General features: G+C 39.3%; 2 protein-coding genes across 13 annotated transcripts in view; both read left to right on the top strand.

Annotated features, from left to right (window-relative positions):
• rbm47 (RNA binding motif protein 47) overlaps positions 1–4,888 on the top strand; it is a 43,693-nt gene extending 38,805 nt beyond the window's left edge. For all 10 annotated transcript variants that reach the window (XM_088004420.1, XM_088004416.1, XM_088004412.1 and 7 more), the window contains one exon: positions 507–4,888. In XM_088004420.1, the coding sequence (XP_087860546.1) occupies positions 507–758 (252 nt within the window). In that variant the 3' untranslated portion in view covers positions 759–4,888. The remainder of the gene's footprint in view (positions 1–506) is intronic.
• A 3,369-nt stretch (positions 4,889–8,257) lies between these two features.
• Positions 8,258–15,705, top strand: zfp91 (ZFP91 zinc finger protein, atypical E3 ubiquitin ligase). 3 transcript variants are annotated; one of them, XM_088004406.1, is made up of 12 exons: positions 8,258–9,031; positions 9,311–9,348; positions 10,722–10,838; positions 11,124–11,160; positions 11,602–11,712; positions 11,804–11,902; positions 12,038–12,223; positions 12,375–12,425; positions 12,681–12,759; positions 13,511–13,625; positions 13,732–13,831; positions 14,012–15,705. In XM_088004406.1, the coding sequence occupies exons 1-12, from the start codon at positions 8,619–8,621 to the stop codon at positions 14,958–14,960; spliced, it is 2,295 nt and encodes a 764-aa protein (XP_087860532.1). In that variant the 5' UTR covers positions 8,258–8,618; the 3' UTR covers positions 14,961–15,705. The 3 variants fall into 3 exon arrangements, with proteins under 3 accessions (XP_087860532.1, XP_014864726.2, XP_014864725.2); XM_015009240.2 differs by having other exon boundaries at positions 11,121–11,160; positions 11,807–11,902; XM_015009239.2 differs by having other exon boundaries at positions 8,259–9,031; positions 11,121–11,160.
• The last annotated feature ends 3 nt before the right edge of the window (positions 15,706–15,708 follow it).

Here is a 15,708-nt window from a genome sequence, read left to right as displayed (position 1 = left end):
TAGGAGTATTTTATTGGACTTTTATGTGACAGGTCAATACTAAGTAGTGCATAATTGTGAGACTAAAAGAAAGTGACAGATGGTTTCATTCATTTAATTTTTTTATAAATAATATGCCAACATTTCACATCACATTCTACTGTACAATATAATTAAGAATGCAATTGCACAGAAGATTGAGCACAAATACAAATACACTATGATTTTCTTTCTACTTTTCAATTATTATTTTCAGTGGATCTATCACATATTCACATCCCCACACATTGACACATGCAAAAGAAAAGTTAAAAAGTTATGGATGTTATTGGCAGGAACATGTATGCGTTTTTTTTTAATGTAAAAATTCAGAATATCCCATCTCATTCAAGGTTGCACAATATCCTCCAAGCTTTGCAAAATCCAAGTCAAAACAGCTTTTTATCGGATGTGTACTCTTAAAATCTTGGTAAATTTTTCTATATTCCTATCTAAATCCAGTTTACCTGTCCTTCCTCCTGACCTAGGGCCGTCCAATCACTCCCGTCTATGCCATGGCCCACAATGTCCAACGCATCCCAGCCGCTGCCAGCCTGTACGGAGCTGGGTACGTTCCCATCGCTAACTATGCTGCCAACACAGCCACTCTGGCTGCCCTGCAGAAAAATGCCGCCATGGCAGCCACGGCATATGGAGGCTATGCCGGCTACGCCGTGCCCCAGGCCTTCCCCACCGCGGCCTTCCCACTGCCCATCCACGACGTCTACCAGTCGTACTGAAACGGGGGCTCAGATCGAGTCGTCCAGTGACTGAATCTCAACAGCATCTGTCCACGCCACTAAAACATCTCTTGAACTTGATCTCTAATGGGATACGTAGCAAATACTAAGACTGCAAGACTGGGACAAAATTATGGCCTGGTATTTTCCATTAGTCGCTGCCATCCTCTCTTTATTCCGGGGCTAGAAAGGGGAGCAGCTCTGTTAGACAGCGTCACTGTTTTATTTTCTGAATTTTGTAACACACTTCAAATGCTTCCTCCTGCAACAGTAACCACAACTCCAGTAATATTCATATTGTCTCTCTTTCATTGCACCATCTTGTTGCTGTTGCAGCAGGGACATTTACGGTACTTTTTAAAGTATTTATGAAGAAAAGACGCATTATTAATGCTTTATTCCTTTAGCTTTTTTTTTATCTTGGTATTCTTTTTTTTTCTGGAACAGATCTATACACTGTGTAATGTATGCAAACAAAGAAAGCGAAGTAAATGGAAAGAAGGAAAAGGTAACCAGGAACTACTGATAAGATGATACCACTGTCTTTGGATATATCCATTTTTGTAGTTTTTTTCCATTATTATATAGTATTCTAGCCAGTTTTACATGCTGTAGGTGATGCTGTCCATGCTGGTTGAATGTGTATTGCTTTTTATGTGCCCAATTGGTACTTTTTGGTGTAGTTTATTTTGTGTATTTCAGTTGTTTTAAATGAAGGTTTTAGGTCTTTTTTTTTCGTTCCCTGATTCTTTTGTCCCTGGTTATGACCTTCTGAAACATGTGTCTTAATGTTGATACACTATAAAAACTGCTGGGTTTAAAACAACCTAATTTCGGAGCATACCATTAACCAATCTGCGGGTCAAATGTAGCTCAACCCAAGCTTGCATATACATTTGGATTAAATTGAAAGATTTTTAGCTTTTACTTAGCTTAGCATTAATAAAAAGTATCAAATTTTAATAAATAAAATATAGAAAGAAAGGGAAATAATTATGTACTGAAAGATTGTTAGTGGCAAACAATTCATTTTGGATAAAAGACAAATCATGCTCACTATATGACACTATAAAATTATTTTTCCTTCCAGCAGATCTTTTATTAAACTCAAAAGTTAAAAATAATTGAATAGAAACATTTAAGAAAATAGTAACTTTAAAAGATAATTGCAAAGAAACTTAAAGTAGATGTAAAAACCTGTTTCTTCAGCCCACTTATATTAACTTAAATTCTTTAGTTGAAACATTAGCTAGTACTAGCTTGCGCTGACTACTTAGCAGGTACTAAGGTGCTAGGCTAATGTTAATCTTGAGTGACTAAGCTTGTTCTTTAATGCTAACACTAGTCAATGACACAACCCACTGACATAAACATAACAACACAGCATTAATTTACCATCTTATCCGCTGGTATTTCATCCAGCAATGGTTGGTTGTTTCGTAGTTCAAAATGTCGCTCTGTAAACCGACAACCTGGGCCATAATTGTTGACTAAGTGATTGGTTGAAAATACATAAACACTCTCCCAGCAGCATAAACCCAACATTTGGGGTAAAAAACTAAAAAAAAAGCAACCTGCAGTTTTTGTGTGTGTGTACATTTTAAAGATGGGAATCCGAAAGGCACACAAATGAAAAGCAAACTGGAATATATCATGTGCCTTTAGATGTTCCCCATCATTAGAAACTGTATTAGTAGGGGACTAAGACTGAATAGATGTTCGTTTTCCTTCAGTTTAGTATATTTTATTAATGTTATGAAATGCTTGAGTCTTGAAAGGTGAACAAATATGTTTGTTTTTCTTTAAGAACTGGGTCCCTACACTGCTTGGCCCATTTCCATTTTTGCCAACCAAATACTTAGTACACTCCAGTCGGATGACTTCAGAGAGACTCTTTGCGTTTGGCTGCAGTGCCTTACATCACCGTACAGTACGTGCCTTTAGAAACAAAACAGGGCTGTGAGGTTGACACCAGAAGGAACAGACTCCCATCTGTGCATGGCACCTGAGTCTTCTTCTATTTGTATTTCCAGTGAACTTTATTTTTGTTATTACTGTATCATAGTGAGATGAGTGGGTTCGAGCCTCTGGAGTCAGATGTCAGAATGCCTCTGCGGTATAACACTCCTGCCTCCCTCTTTATTTCTCCAAATCGCTCTAGAACCGAGGTGCACTTAAAACGTATTTATAACTGGCACGGAAACGCCACCTTGAAATGAAGAGATATTAAATACAGAGCATGAACTCATGAGTGGATACGACTAGCTTGGCTGTTTGTTTTGCAGTGTTTTATTAATGTGTGAGTTTTACTTTGCCGACAAAAAAAAAAGAAAGTCTTTAAGATGTGGGTTTTTTTTTTGGTTTTTTTTTTGGGGCACTTGTGAAACTTCAAACTTTGCTTGCAAGAAGTTTAAAACTGGAGCAATACCTCACTCTTCAATATGCAAGTAGGTATGCAATGTGCTGGTTGTAGTGAAACCTCCAAACTACTTCAAGCAGCTGCTTATCAGGAAGTCACTGTCATTACAGTCACATAAACAGCGGTGAAAATATGTTCTGAACCTGTCAACGTTTTCCCAGTAGTTACCATCAAGTCCATGGTGGTCACAACCCAAGTAGTCGACACATACAGAGGACATCATAATAGATTTAGTGTGGGAGCCAGAGTGGGAACTCAGGGAATAAGTATTGAAGATGTTTACAGAGTTGCTCATTCCTCAAGAGACAAGTCTTGTTTTGGTAATTGCTACTTCAAGATGTTGTCCACATGCTGACTTCAAATCTTTCTTTTCTTTCTTCATAGATATCCCACTGGATTAAAGTCCAGTGATTGACGTGGCCACTAAACACTTTTTTCTCTTTCTTTGAAATCAACAGTTTCCAATACTAATTTGAACCAATAAAAAACAAGATTGCTTCTCAAATTCTCTTAGATTTCAGATGTTTTCTTAGCTTTTTACTTTTTTTTTTTTTTACATCCTTTTATTCACATGTTCAATATTTATTCCCTAGAGAAACACTTTGATTTCTCTGTACACATACATAACTTGGGATATTTAAGTCAAAAGGTATGAAATTGGCCACTTAAGAACATTTTGTATACTGAATACTTATTTTCTCCGCTGTATAATCTTTTTTTAAATGTAGGCTTGTATTTTCAGTCCAGTTTTAGGTAGTTCCTTTTTTGCCATCTTTTTATTTGGAATATTCTTTTACTTTCCACATTTTTGATGACTACACACAACTCTGAAAATTGTGGAGAAAATTGGACTGTTGCTAAAATAAGTTATTTGTTCCAAGATGTAAAATGAAAAGCAAGCGTGTTGTCTTGAGTTAATAATCTTACTCCAAGTTGTCCACTTTTTTTTTTTTTTTTTGCTCCAATTAAACTGGACTTCATGTAGAGGACTAACTGCTGTTAACTGCTTTTATGAAGAAGACAGAAAGTCTGGATATATATATATATATATTTAATATATGCATTACATTTGTTATGTATGAAGTAAAAAAAGGTATAATATATTTCTTTACTTATTTACAACTTGAGTAGGGATAAAAGTCAGAGTAACAAAAGTAGAAAAATATATATTTTTTTCCTCTTTGTATTACTTTTTTTTTTTTTTTGCCAAAGTGAGCAATAGGTTTTAGCTTTTAACATTTATTGTAATCTTCTAATCTGTAACCTAATGTACTTTGGTGTTATGAGTGGGAACACAAAGAACCTTCATGTTCAGCTACTTTTTAGCAGTTTCAGCAAGGATTAAAAGCTGGCTCATTGAAGTGTTACAACCCTGGCATTTTTAGCTGGTCGTGTTGCAACTCTGCATGTTAGTTTTGTCCAGAGAGTCCAACAATGATTTAGCTGCCTTTGGAGTTAACAAAAAGGCAAAAAAAAAAAAAAAACAAATAAAAAAAAAAACATGTCAGTGAAGTGAAGTCTAGACTAACATAGATGTAAACTTTTAACTCCTCCTTGTGTGCCTTATTGCCAAAATGTCTTTGCTAAAGCTTTGTAGACTCATGCAGACTTTTTTTTTCTATTAAGAGGTTTGTTAAAAAGAAATAAGACCTTGTTCTTCATTGTTATATTTATAGTGAAAAACACAGTAAATAAAATGCTTTTGAAAGGATGCAGGGTCTTTGATAATTATTTTTTGATTGCATGCTATACTTTTCTATGCCTTTTTCTCACAAGGATTTTTTTTTTTTCTTTTCAGCTGCCCTGGTTTTAGATTAGACAGAATAATAGCAGAGTGGTAACTGAGTAGCTTCTGATAGCTTCAGAGGTAACCCGTCTCTGACCTCATAGATCAGCAATTGTTGAGAAACGGCTGATGGGGCACAAAAAAGAAAAAAAAAATCTTTCATAAATTCTGGTGCTGCTTGTTACCTTTACTCCAGATAAATGTGCTTCACCAGTGAGAGCTTCTGGAAAGATCTAGGACTTACAATGTGGGGCAATGGCAGCGGGAGAGAGTTCAAATCTCTGCATTGTCAAGTTTTCACTAACTGCTTTCTAAATGTATGAAATAAATCCATCCGTCTGTCCATCCATCTACATCACTCTGTCTAGCAGCACACTCCAACTCAGGCTGGTGGATCTCCATGTATTTCCAATTCAAATGTAATATATAGCAGAAACCAGATGAACTGTCATTAATCGTCTGATGTTAATCAGACTGGATTATCAAAATTGCTTCTTTTGCTAAATACCAGACTAGTAACAGAGATATTTTTATTTCTTTAAATCCTTCATTACATTCGAAAGTAAAAAGAGGAAGCTTGCCAATGTAAGACCACGATTCCAACTGAAGTACACAACTGGAATCGGAAGACTGACGTTTCGTGATTGTTTTCCTGTCGGAGGGACGTGTGACAGATGTCCTTGAAGGGATCTTTCTACCTTTTATGATTGAAAACCGTTACCTTAAAATTAGAGGACTTCACACTCAGATGTAAACCATTCCAGTTGAGGCTGGAGGTCATGGCTTAAAAATGGCGACAGAACCACTTTGTATGGAAAACTCACATTAAAACCCTAAGGTTCTCCAAAGAGACACTTTCTTTTCTCTGACTGCGTCTCAAGATTCTGTCCATGAACGACACAAACAAGGTCAGCGATAAGAAGATGCCCTGACAGAGTTCAGCCTCTACTGGGAACAAGATAAACTTTGTGCCAAGAGTGAACCACAAGTCATTTTGTGGTAAAATGTATGTAAAATGTAGTACATTAAAAATATGATTCAGTGACCTATCTGCTGACCAAACTACATACAGTTTCAATTTTGCAAAGTTAAGCTATAAATGTAGCAAGAGCAAAACATTTGGGCTGCTCAAAATGATGGACTAAAAAAGTTTCAGTTGCAGAAAACCATTGTCATAATAAGTCAGTTTTAGGATATCATTTTTAATGATACATTTTTAAAAGAATCTGGGAGATTTATCGTCTAAAAAATAATTATGAAAAGAAGAACCACATTCTCAGCATTATCAGAACACAGCTCTGTAGTCATACATCTGCATAGAAAAATATTTATTGGCAGCTGGGGTTGTACATTAAACATTGAGAGGGCAACACTTCTCTCCCAGACAATGAGTTGTGAGAAAGAATGCTGTAAAAAGACACCATGAAACACTATAATGAACAAAACCCTGCTCTGAAGTACAGTTTTGTAAAAATGACCATTAGTCGATTAGCATGTAGAACATTTTTTATCAACAGTATGAAGCTTCCTGTCTGACATCTGAGGTTTCTTGTATGATTGCGAAACAGTTTAGTTCTATACATTTAGATCTATTTATAGCTCCTTTAAGTTTCTGTATCAGTTTAGAATCGTACTGAGTTCTGACTCGGCCATTGTAACAACTTGGTTGTTTTTCTTTTTGCGCCCATAATGCTGTAGATTTGCTGGTGTTCTTTTGATCATGTTCTTGTTGATGACCAAGCTTAGCTGTCTGAAAGACTGCATAAGTCCAACTGAAAATATTTGGTACAGAGAGGAGTTCATGGCCGAACCAATGACTGGAAGGTTCTAAGGGGCTGTGACTGCAAAATGTGCCCAAAACGCCACCCCTGTTCAGCTCTGTTGGTATACGGTTTGTATTGAGTTCAGATTTCTCAAAATACAGTGCAGTGCATTATGTGTTGATTCCAGAAGTCTTGGGGTCCACTCACTTTGCAAATGCACATCACACTAAGTTCTTGTCCAATATAAGAGGGTTTCTTCTAGTAATTCTTTCAAAAAAGGCCATTTACAGTTTCATAGTTTTATAATTGTACTGTCTTGGATTTCAAAAATGAATAAGCCAAGAATGGCCTGTAGCGTATTGCAGCTCCTAGGTTTTTTTTGGGAAATTTTTGTATGGTCTTAAGCACAGGGTGAATCTGCTGGAACAACCATATTTGGAAAGTTTTGATTAATCAATCATCTTCATTACCCCCAAAGGACAATTATTAGGCAAACTAAAACAAAAAAGAAACTCTGACATAACCCATTCCGTACACACATAAGACATGAGGCAACTTTTTAAAAAGTGTTTCCAGTTGTGGATAGTCTGTCCTACCTCAAAAGTATTACTTGATGACAGGCATAAGAATGTATCCCTTAAAAAAACAACAACACATTATTGTTGATGTCAAACACAAGAACTAGTTTTAGTATTTCTTTCTCTTTATCTTATTTTTATTAAAACAAAAATATCTGAAAATTATTTCAAAAACAATTCGGACGGTATTCAGTCAGTAATAAAAACACACATCACAAAAATGTTCATATGAAAAATCATATTAGAACATAAACAGAAAAAAAAACGAGTTAACACTATATCCGATTTACAAGTAACGGATTTTAAGAGCCATTTAGTCAGTAGATTACCATATTATACTACTGCCATCTGGTGGTAAAACCATCTTATAAATCTGTAGCATGCCCGTAGTTCAGACTAGTCAGTGTGGGTTTGCAATGGCAGCCATGTTAGCTCTACATTCATCAGTGCAGATGAATGTAGCATAAAACGCATTCACTATGAAGGTTAAAATACATATTCAGCAAGCTACTTGCTAGTGGAATACATTTGGCGTCCTGGTCTGTTATTATCTTTTGCAGAAATGTATATTTGACTAAGAATTTAAGAGCATATATTCCAAATAGACTAAAAATAATAATTTTTGTAAAAATCCTCTACATATAATGGTACATTTTCTTAATATATAAAATACAGTTTATATTGTTCATTGGTCAAGTTGCTTTTAGTAAATAAAAGTGGCTCAATGAACAAAACTGAAAAATTAATAATCTAAAATATGATATTAAGGCTAATAGATTTAATGTTAACTACAACTCCCACCATGCCCCAGCATCAGTGTGCGTGCGCACCCCTTCCTTAGCTTGCCACTGCGATTGTAGATTTATAAACAAGCTAGCTAAACTGAGCGGCGCTGCGCTATGAGCCATGAGGAAATCCAGATGAGTGTGAGAGCTGCTGTCACTCTTGAACACGGCTTCAGTTTATATTTGGCTTAAAGGAGACGCAACAAAGCGCACAAAATGGCTGTTCTCTGGGCCTTGGCGAATAAGTAGGTTTACTATAGCTTTAAGAACAAGAAACTAGTGTCTGCTTCTTTAAAATTATATCGGTTTATAGCTGAATAGATAATTAAGAAAAGTTTTAAGTTTCTAATGAATTAATATGTGCATTTAATTTGCGACGAATCCAGCAGAAAATGCATCAATGTTGGATAAGGGCCGCTTGCAGTCAAAACGGCTTTAAAGCAGATGTGCTTAGTTATTCCTCACTTTGCGTGTGAACCTGCTTGACTATAAGAGGAATTAAGAGGTAGGACATATACCCTTCACGGTGATGGAACCAGTCGACAACAGAGTCGGGGATGTAAATAAAGACGAGGAACCGAAGGAGGACAAGGCCGCGGAGCAGACCCCGGCCACCAGTACGATCGGTACGCAGCGGAGGGCACTCAGAGAGCGGGGAGCGGGCCGACCTAGGTCCGGTGTCCCCTCTTCTGCCACGGAGGTTAACGGAGCTGCGCCCGGCGCGCAGACCTCCGGACGGGTTCTGAGGGACAGGTCAACCAGGGCAGTACCGGCCTGGCTGAAGGACTTGAAAAGCGACGAGGAGGAGGACGAACCGAGCCCGGACAGCAGTGCGACCAAGCGGCGGAAAGTTTCCAGCTCCAAACGGAGGAAAGGGCTAGATTCAGCGGGTCAGGAGGAAGCTGGAGAGGGGCTCACAGGAGACAGCCTTCAAGGCACAGAGTAAGCTTCACATTTATCAGCCCGTACTTAATAGATACAGTCAACGACAGACGCACATTTGTTTATAATGAGCCTGTGTAGAGTTGAAACGTGCATCAGTGGGGGTCTGCTCCTTTTAAAAGCACGCCTTCTGCATGGCTCGTCCCCTACATGGGTGGAGTAAAACTTACCTGTCTTTAAAGACGCTCTCTTTATAACAACTGCTGTATTAATGTCATATGGGATGTTGTGTCACTGCTGGCCACACAAGGTGATTTTTTCCCCCCCTTTTCTCTTTAGTTCAGAAGACCCAAAGAAACCTGCCTCAGATGTTCAAGGTAATCAGTGGATGCTTCACCAAAGCCTTGCAGAAGTTTTCATATGGCTTCAACGTGTCTCGTTTTTTTTCTTTCTTTTTTACATTAAAACCAGTAACTTTAATGTACATTATTTGGATTTAATGTTACAAACACAAAGTTGCGTATGATTATAAAGTGAAAGGGAAAAATACAGGATTTTTTTTGTTTGTTTGTTTCTTTCAGAAACAATCTGTATAGAGTTATGTGTAATTATATTCAGCCACCCACATTTTGACTTCAAATACAGCTACTAGTTTTTGGGGGGATTTGCCTGTAACAGTCTTGCACATCTAGAGACTGAAATTTTAGTCCTTTCATCTCTGCAAAATATCTCAACCAAACCCTCTGAGCTTACGGAAAATAGATTTTACTACGTCATCCTGGTAATTGTCTGGTTCTGCGCTGTGATCTTTGTTCCACATCGATTACTTTGTAACACTTTAAGATGCTTTCATCTGTTGTAGCTCTGGCAGTATGTTTAGTGTTGTTCCCCTGCTGGAAGGTGAACCTCCACCTTAAGCCTCAAGTCTTTTCCTGCCTTAAAGAAGTTGTTGCCCGGTATGTAGTTTCATCGATCTTCCTTTCAACGTTGCAAGGCTGAAGAAAACACCCCCCACAGCTTGATGCTGCCACCAGCACAATTCATGTGGGGATGGCGTGTTCAGGTTCAGTCATTTTTATTATAGTTTTAAGTCTTGCAGAGATTTTCCTTTATTTGTAGTTCAAAAAGTTTTATTATGAACTCGCCTGTTCAGGGCTCCTCATGCTGCAGGTCTGGTGTGTCCTCTATGACTTTATTTTAACACTGTCTGTGTTCTCGACTCGCTCCCATAAAGGCCAGATTTGTAGAAAACACAACTAATGGATGTCCTGTTGACAGACTCGCCCACCTGAGCTGTGGAGCTCCTGCTGAGTTACCATGGTCCTCTTGGCTACTTCAGTTGGTTTGCCAATGTCATGAATAATGTGCATTCTTACAGTAGCAAAATGTTAAATTACACACAAATGAGCTCTATTTTCTAATTAGAAAACTTTCAAACTTTCTCTGCTGGATTTATTTGAAGGTAAAAGCAGCTTCTCTGTCCCTTTTGAAGACTTCCTTCCACTTTACAACTATGCACTACTTTGTGTTATATACTTGATATATGAAATCCTTTTGTTTTTAATGTGACATAATGAAGATGTTCAGGGGCCGCGGCTGCTTTTGCAGGGCAATGCGGCTGTTGAATTATTGCCGCTCTGTCATTCATTGTGTGTGACATTCAAACAGAACAGATGTGTCTGTGTGACTGTGCCACAGTTCACGGCACACACAAATGTTTCATGACTTTCCATTTCCCCTCCAACTCCAGCTCTTCTTCCCAAACGGCCCCCCGCCCAGAATGATGCCACGTCCCCGGCTGGCAGGGCGGCCCGGAGCGTTGCCAAGCCCGTGTGCAAGACCGAACCTGAAATGGAGACTCCAGCTGGTGAGTGACCTGTTGACCTTGAGCTCTGTCACAGATCGGAGAAATGCTGCAACAAGGTTTTGTTTTTAAATAACCAATCAAAGCTTGTTTTAACTTTATTTGTGATTGCATATCTTAGTTTTAAATCCATGTAATAAGGATTTTAACACATTAATGATAGCAGCAGTTTGACAAAAAAAAAAAAAGATGCATAAAACAGAAGTGCAATTATTGTTATTTTATTTTTTTTACTGAAGAAGGTTGAAATCTGTTTGTATTTTGTTGTCATTTTGTTTTGTGCAGCAGTGGAAGAAGAGAGTGCAGATAGAGAAAAGTGTGAAACGTAAGTATATGCTTAGCTTTTTAGTTTAAAAATGACTTCCACACCATGAATGCCATTTAAATCCTGGTGATGTGACTAAATCTAAAAAAGGTTGAATGCAACTTTTCCAGCAGAAGTGATCCTTACAACCCTTCCTTTACTTTTGGGAAGGACTTTGAGGAGAACTAGTACTTATTTTTGACACAGTTCTGTTAAATTTATCATTTAATTATATTACATTTTAACATTCTGAAGCTAAACTTTTAATTAAGTTATAATGTTATTTTATCTCTTAAAAATTTATCACCACTTTACTGGACAAACAGATCCAGTTCATGTCAGCGGTGGTTGTTTACAATCTGGTGATATAGTTGCGTTAAGATTCAATCCAAATACAGTCAGATTAGCTTGGAGTGTTTCCAGGGCCCTAAAACCCCTAACCTAATTGTTATTTTTCCTTAGCGAAAAGAAAGAAGAGGACAGCAAGGAAGTCGCAGAGCAAGTCCCGGAAGATGAAGAGCTTTCTTATCAGGATGATTCGAATGACTTCGGCTTCCAGCCTCAGAGTCAGAGGTAAATTTACACTGAGCGCATCACTCAGCTGTGTACAGAAGAAGCATAAGCCGTTTGCGGACCATTTGGTTGTTTGCGTTTTTGTTTTCAGCAGTGGTGAAGAGGAGGACGGCCTCAGCAGTGATGAAGACGTTCCCTTTAGAGACGACTTAAACGATCAAAGCTACGACCCGAGGGCTGAAAGATTTCTGTATGGAAGCCTCACGTCTCTCTTTATTTTATTTTTTTTTGTTCGTTGGGAAACATTGCCAAATCTTTTTCTTTGATTAATATTCTAAGATAAATTTTATTTTTTTTTTTTTACTTGTCTTCATTTTTTTTCTAGGGATATTACTAAACCAAAGCGCAAAGTTCCTCCGAGACACAAGGAAAAGAAAGAGAAGGATAAAGCACCTAAAAAGGAAACAGAGTTTTCAGAGATAAAGGTAGAGGGTGCAGATAACCTGGAGACGGTGCAGGAGGAAGTAAAGCTGGAGGAGGAAGTAGCGGAAGATCTCGATGGACCCAGGAAGTAAGTTCAGCTTGTCCCGTGTTTTTATGCAGGAGCTTTAAAAACAGAAACAATAGTTTGTCGGTGTTATTTCTCTTCCCTATGAAGTCTTTTCACACTGAGTTGTATCTGTAAACACGAAGTAAGCACATTTTATTTCTTACTTAATCAGGAGAGGCCGCAGGAAAAAAGACGACAAAACTCCACGGCTACCAAAGAGACGGTGAGAGTGAAACCTGCGTAGTGACTCAAACCAAATGCGTACCATAAATTTATTGTACAATGACGGTGCTTTTTTTTTTTTTTTTTTTGGTTTCTAGCTTATCTAGTGTTTCTAGTGTACTTATTTCTCCCAATATTATAACCGGTTGGGATTGTGGTTGAGAAGCCTTGCAGGCCTGTTGGATATTGATGTGTCTGAAGATCTGATTATAAGAGTCCAGGATGTTTAACTCGGCTGTTTGCTTGACTCGTTCAGGAAGAAGCCACCCGTTCAGTATGTGCGCTGTGAGATGGAGGGATGTGGGACGGTGTTGGCTCATCCTCGCTACCTCCAGGTTTGTCTCAGCAGCGACACACACACACACACACACACACACACACACACACACACCCCTGAGATCAGCATCGAGATAAGCAAGCCGGGATTTCCTCACACATTTCCAATGGCATGATATAAACAAAAACAAAGCTCTTATTAATTCTTATGATGTTGCTGTGTTTAAATGTATGACTTTTTTTTTTCCTTTTTAATAGAACAACGTTCATACAATGTAGATAAGACAGGTATTTAAATAACAGGGTTGCTATTCTGTCTGAAAATGTGTGAAAAATGAAAATAATATGAAAAATCTTAGTTTTTTCATATTTGATTCTTTTTTTTTTCTTTTCTTTTTCCCTCTCGGTGTCGGTTTTTTTTTATTTATTGTTTTATTGTATTTCATAATTTAAACTTTAAACCTGCAGAAATGTTCTCCTCCATGGACACTTATTTTTTTCTTAGATCAATAAATTTCCCTAATAGGTAGAGATTTTCTGGCACCAAACAAATTTTGGTAAAAGTTCTTGGCAGTCAATCTGAAAATTATCTTGGTACATTTAGGCAGATATGGTTTTGAAAAAAAATTTTTTTTTAGGTATTTAGTGTGGAAACAGAAAAACAAAGAAGATCTACTTAGGAACTGTGATCAGTTTTAACATAGTTTCTTTGTACCCTTAAAGAAAAGCAATACATATCCTCGTCCTTCTTTAAAGGACAGTACCAGAGTATATTTTTTAAACAGTTTTCTCACATTTTCCCCACACTAGCATCACATAAAGTACCAGCATTTACTGAAGAAGAAGTACGTTTGTCCCCACCCGTCTTGTGGGAGACTTTTCCGCCTTCAGAAGCAGCTGCTGCGTCACGCAAAGCACCATACAGGTACACAAATCGCTTGGCCTTTGATTGGTTTAAAAAGTCCCAATAATAAAGCTACGTAGGGAAAACATCTATATTTGATTGCACCCTTTTTTTTCTTTGATTGTAGACCAGAGAGATTACATCTGCGAGTTCTGTGCCCGCGCCTTCAAGAGCTCCCACAACCTGGCTGTTCACCGCATGATACACACTGGAGAGAAGCCTCTACAGTTAGTCTTTCTCTGTTCATTAATGAAGCAACTTTGCCGTTCTGATTTAATTTAGATCTTTTTTTTTTTTCCCCCGTGCAGGTGTAGTTTGCAGTCGGTTCATGATAGAATGCGAAATATTTCAAGTGTGCCTCTGCAAGGCATTGTGTCTTAAGCCTTACTACTTCCCTGTTTTAACAGATGTGAGATCTGTGGCTTCACCTGCCGCCAGAAGGCGTCGCTCAACTGGCACATGAAGAAGCACGACGCAGACGCCACCTACCAGTTCTCCTGCTCCATTTGCGGTAAGAAGTTTGAGAAGAAGGACTGCGTGGTCGCCCACAAGGCCAAGAGCCATCCGGAGGTGCTAATCGCCGAGGCGCTAGCGGCCAACGCCGGCGCCTTCATCACCACCCCTGCCTCTCTGCTGGAGCTGCCAGGAAACCCCGTGCAAGCGGATGTGGCGGGCATGGACGGGAACCACGTCGGGCAGGACGGCCACGCCGATCAGCTGGGTCAGGACGGACAGCACGTGACGCAGCAAGTGAGCCCCCAGGTGGTTTTACTGGGGCAAGACCCGAGCCTCCATACCATGCAGGTTCCCGTGACGATCGCCCTCACCCCCATCGACCCCCCGTCTCCGGCCGACAACCATCAGCAAACGCACCTGCAGCTCCAGATGCCCGTCCAGTTCGTGCAGCAGCCTCAGATCCAGCAGCTGACCCTCCACTCCGGCTCCATGGTGACCCAGCACCAGCCCCAGCTCCAGCCCATGCCGCCCTACGCCCCCCACCAGCAGAACCAGGCTCAGATCCTGCAGATGACCTTCCAGCCTGTCAGCCAATCGCAGACCCACCACGTTCAGCAGATCCCCATCTTGGCCGCCTCGCCGCAGCTTCAGACCATGCACACGGCGGCTCCGAGCCCGCCGCTGGTCTCCGCCTCCCAGCCTCAGACCCAGGATCCCTCGTCGGCCAATAGGAATGCCTTCATTCTGGACAATCCAGTGCTGTCTTCCTCCTCTCCGCAGTGCGGCTCGCTGCAGCAGACGGAGGCGGTCGGGGAGAGCGGCGTGGTGTGGGAGCAGACGGGACAGGGGGACGTTCAGGCTGAAGACGGCGAGATACATGTGCAGCAGGTCATTATATAAAGAAAAAAACACACAAAAAAATACCACGAGGACTGTGCATGTGAAGAAGTACCTGCAGTACGGTTTGAGATAAATGTAGGATCACACAGATATAACTTGTACTGTTCACTAATTGTCAGACTTGGTAGCTTTTTAGAGTTTCCGTATCAGGGAAAGAAGTGTTTGTGAATGTTTGTTGCCTTTGTACATAACAGTCTTGTAACTAGCTGTTTGAGTTTGTGTATTGCTGAGATTAGGTTCCACTTATGCAATAATACACCCCCCCCCACCCCTAACCTCCTTCCCGTAAAATATTTGCCATGAATGCAGAAAGCTGGAATACATGAATTTAATTTATGAAACTTAAACACGGGCAGCATATTTTATTTTTAGTCTTTGTTATATATATAGAAGGTTAAGAAACGTGTATGGTCACAAAGACGTAAGTCTGAAACCGAAGTTTCAACAGCTTGAAAGTATGAACCGTCTAGTCTGAGACATTTAGGATGTTTGTTTACCTTGCAGGAACAATAACTGGTTCAATCCTCACTAATGTCCTTCCTGTTTTAAGGAGCCAAAAGATGACCACTGACACCTATATGGACATATTAAAAACAGTCAGATTTGTCAATATCCTGTCAAGTGTAACATTGTTTGAAAAGAGAAGCTATGTAGAACATAATAATCTCACACATTAGAGTTGTTCTAGCACAAAAACACAATAAAAGATCCATTTATAAAACTTAATAAACGTCTTAACATTTAACCC

Source organism: Poecilia mexicana, unplaced genomic scaffold, assembly GCF_051168715.1.
Source record: "Poecilia mexicana isolate PSO_F unplaced genomic scaffold, ASM5116871v1 scaffold_1, whole genome shotgun sequence".
Classification (NCBI taxonomy): Eukaryota; Metazoa; Chordata; class Actinopteri; order Cyprinodontiformes; family Poeciliidae; genus Poecilia; species Poecilia mexicana.
The sequence above is the reverse complement of the archived record's forward strand: the minus strand, read 5'-3'. Positions and strand labels throughout refer to the sequence as shown.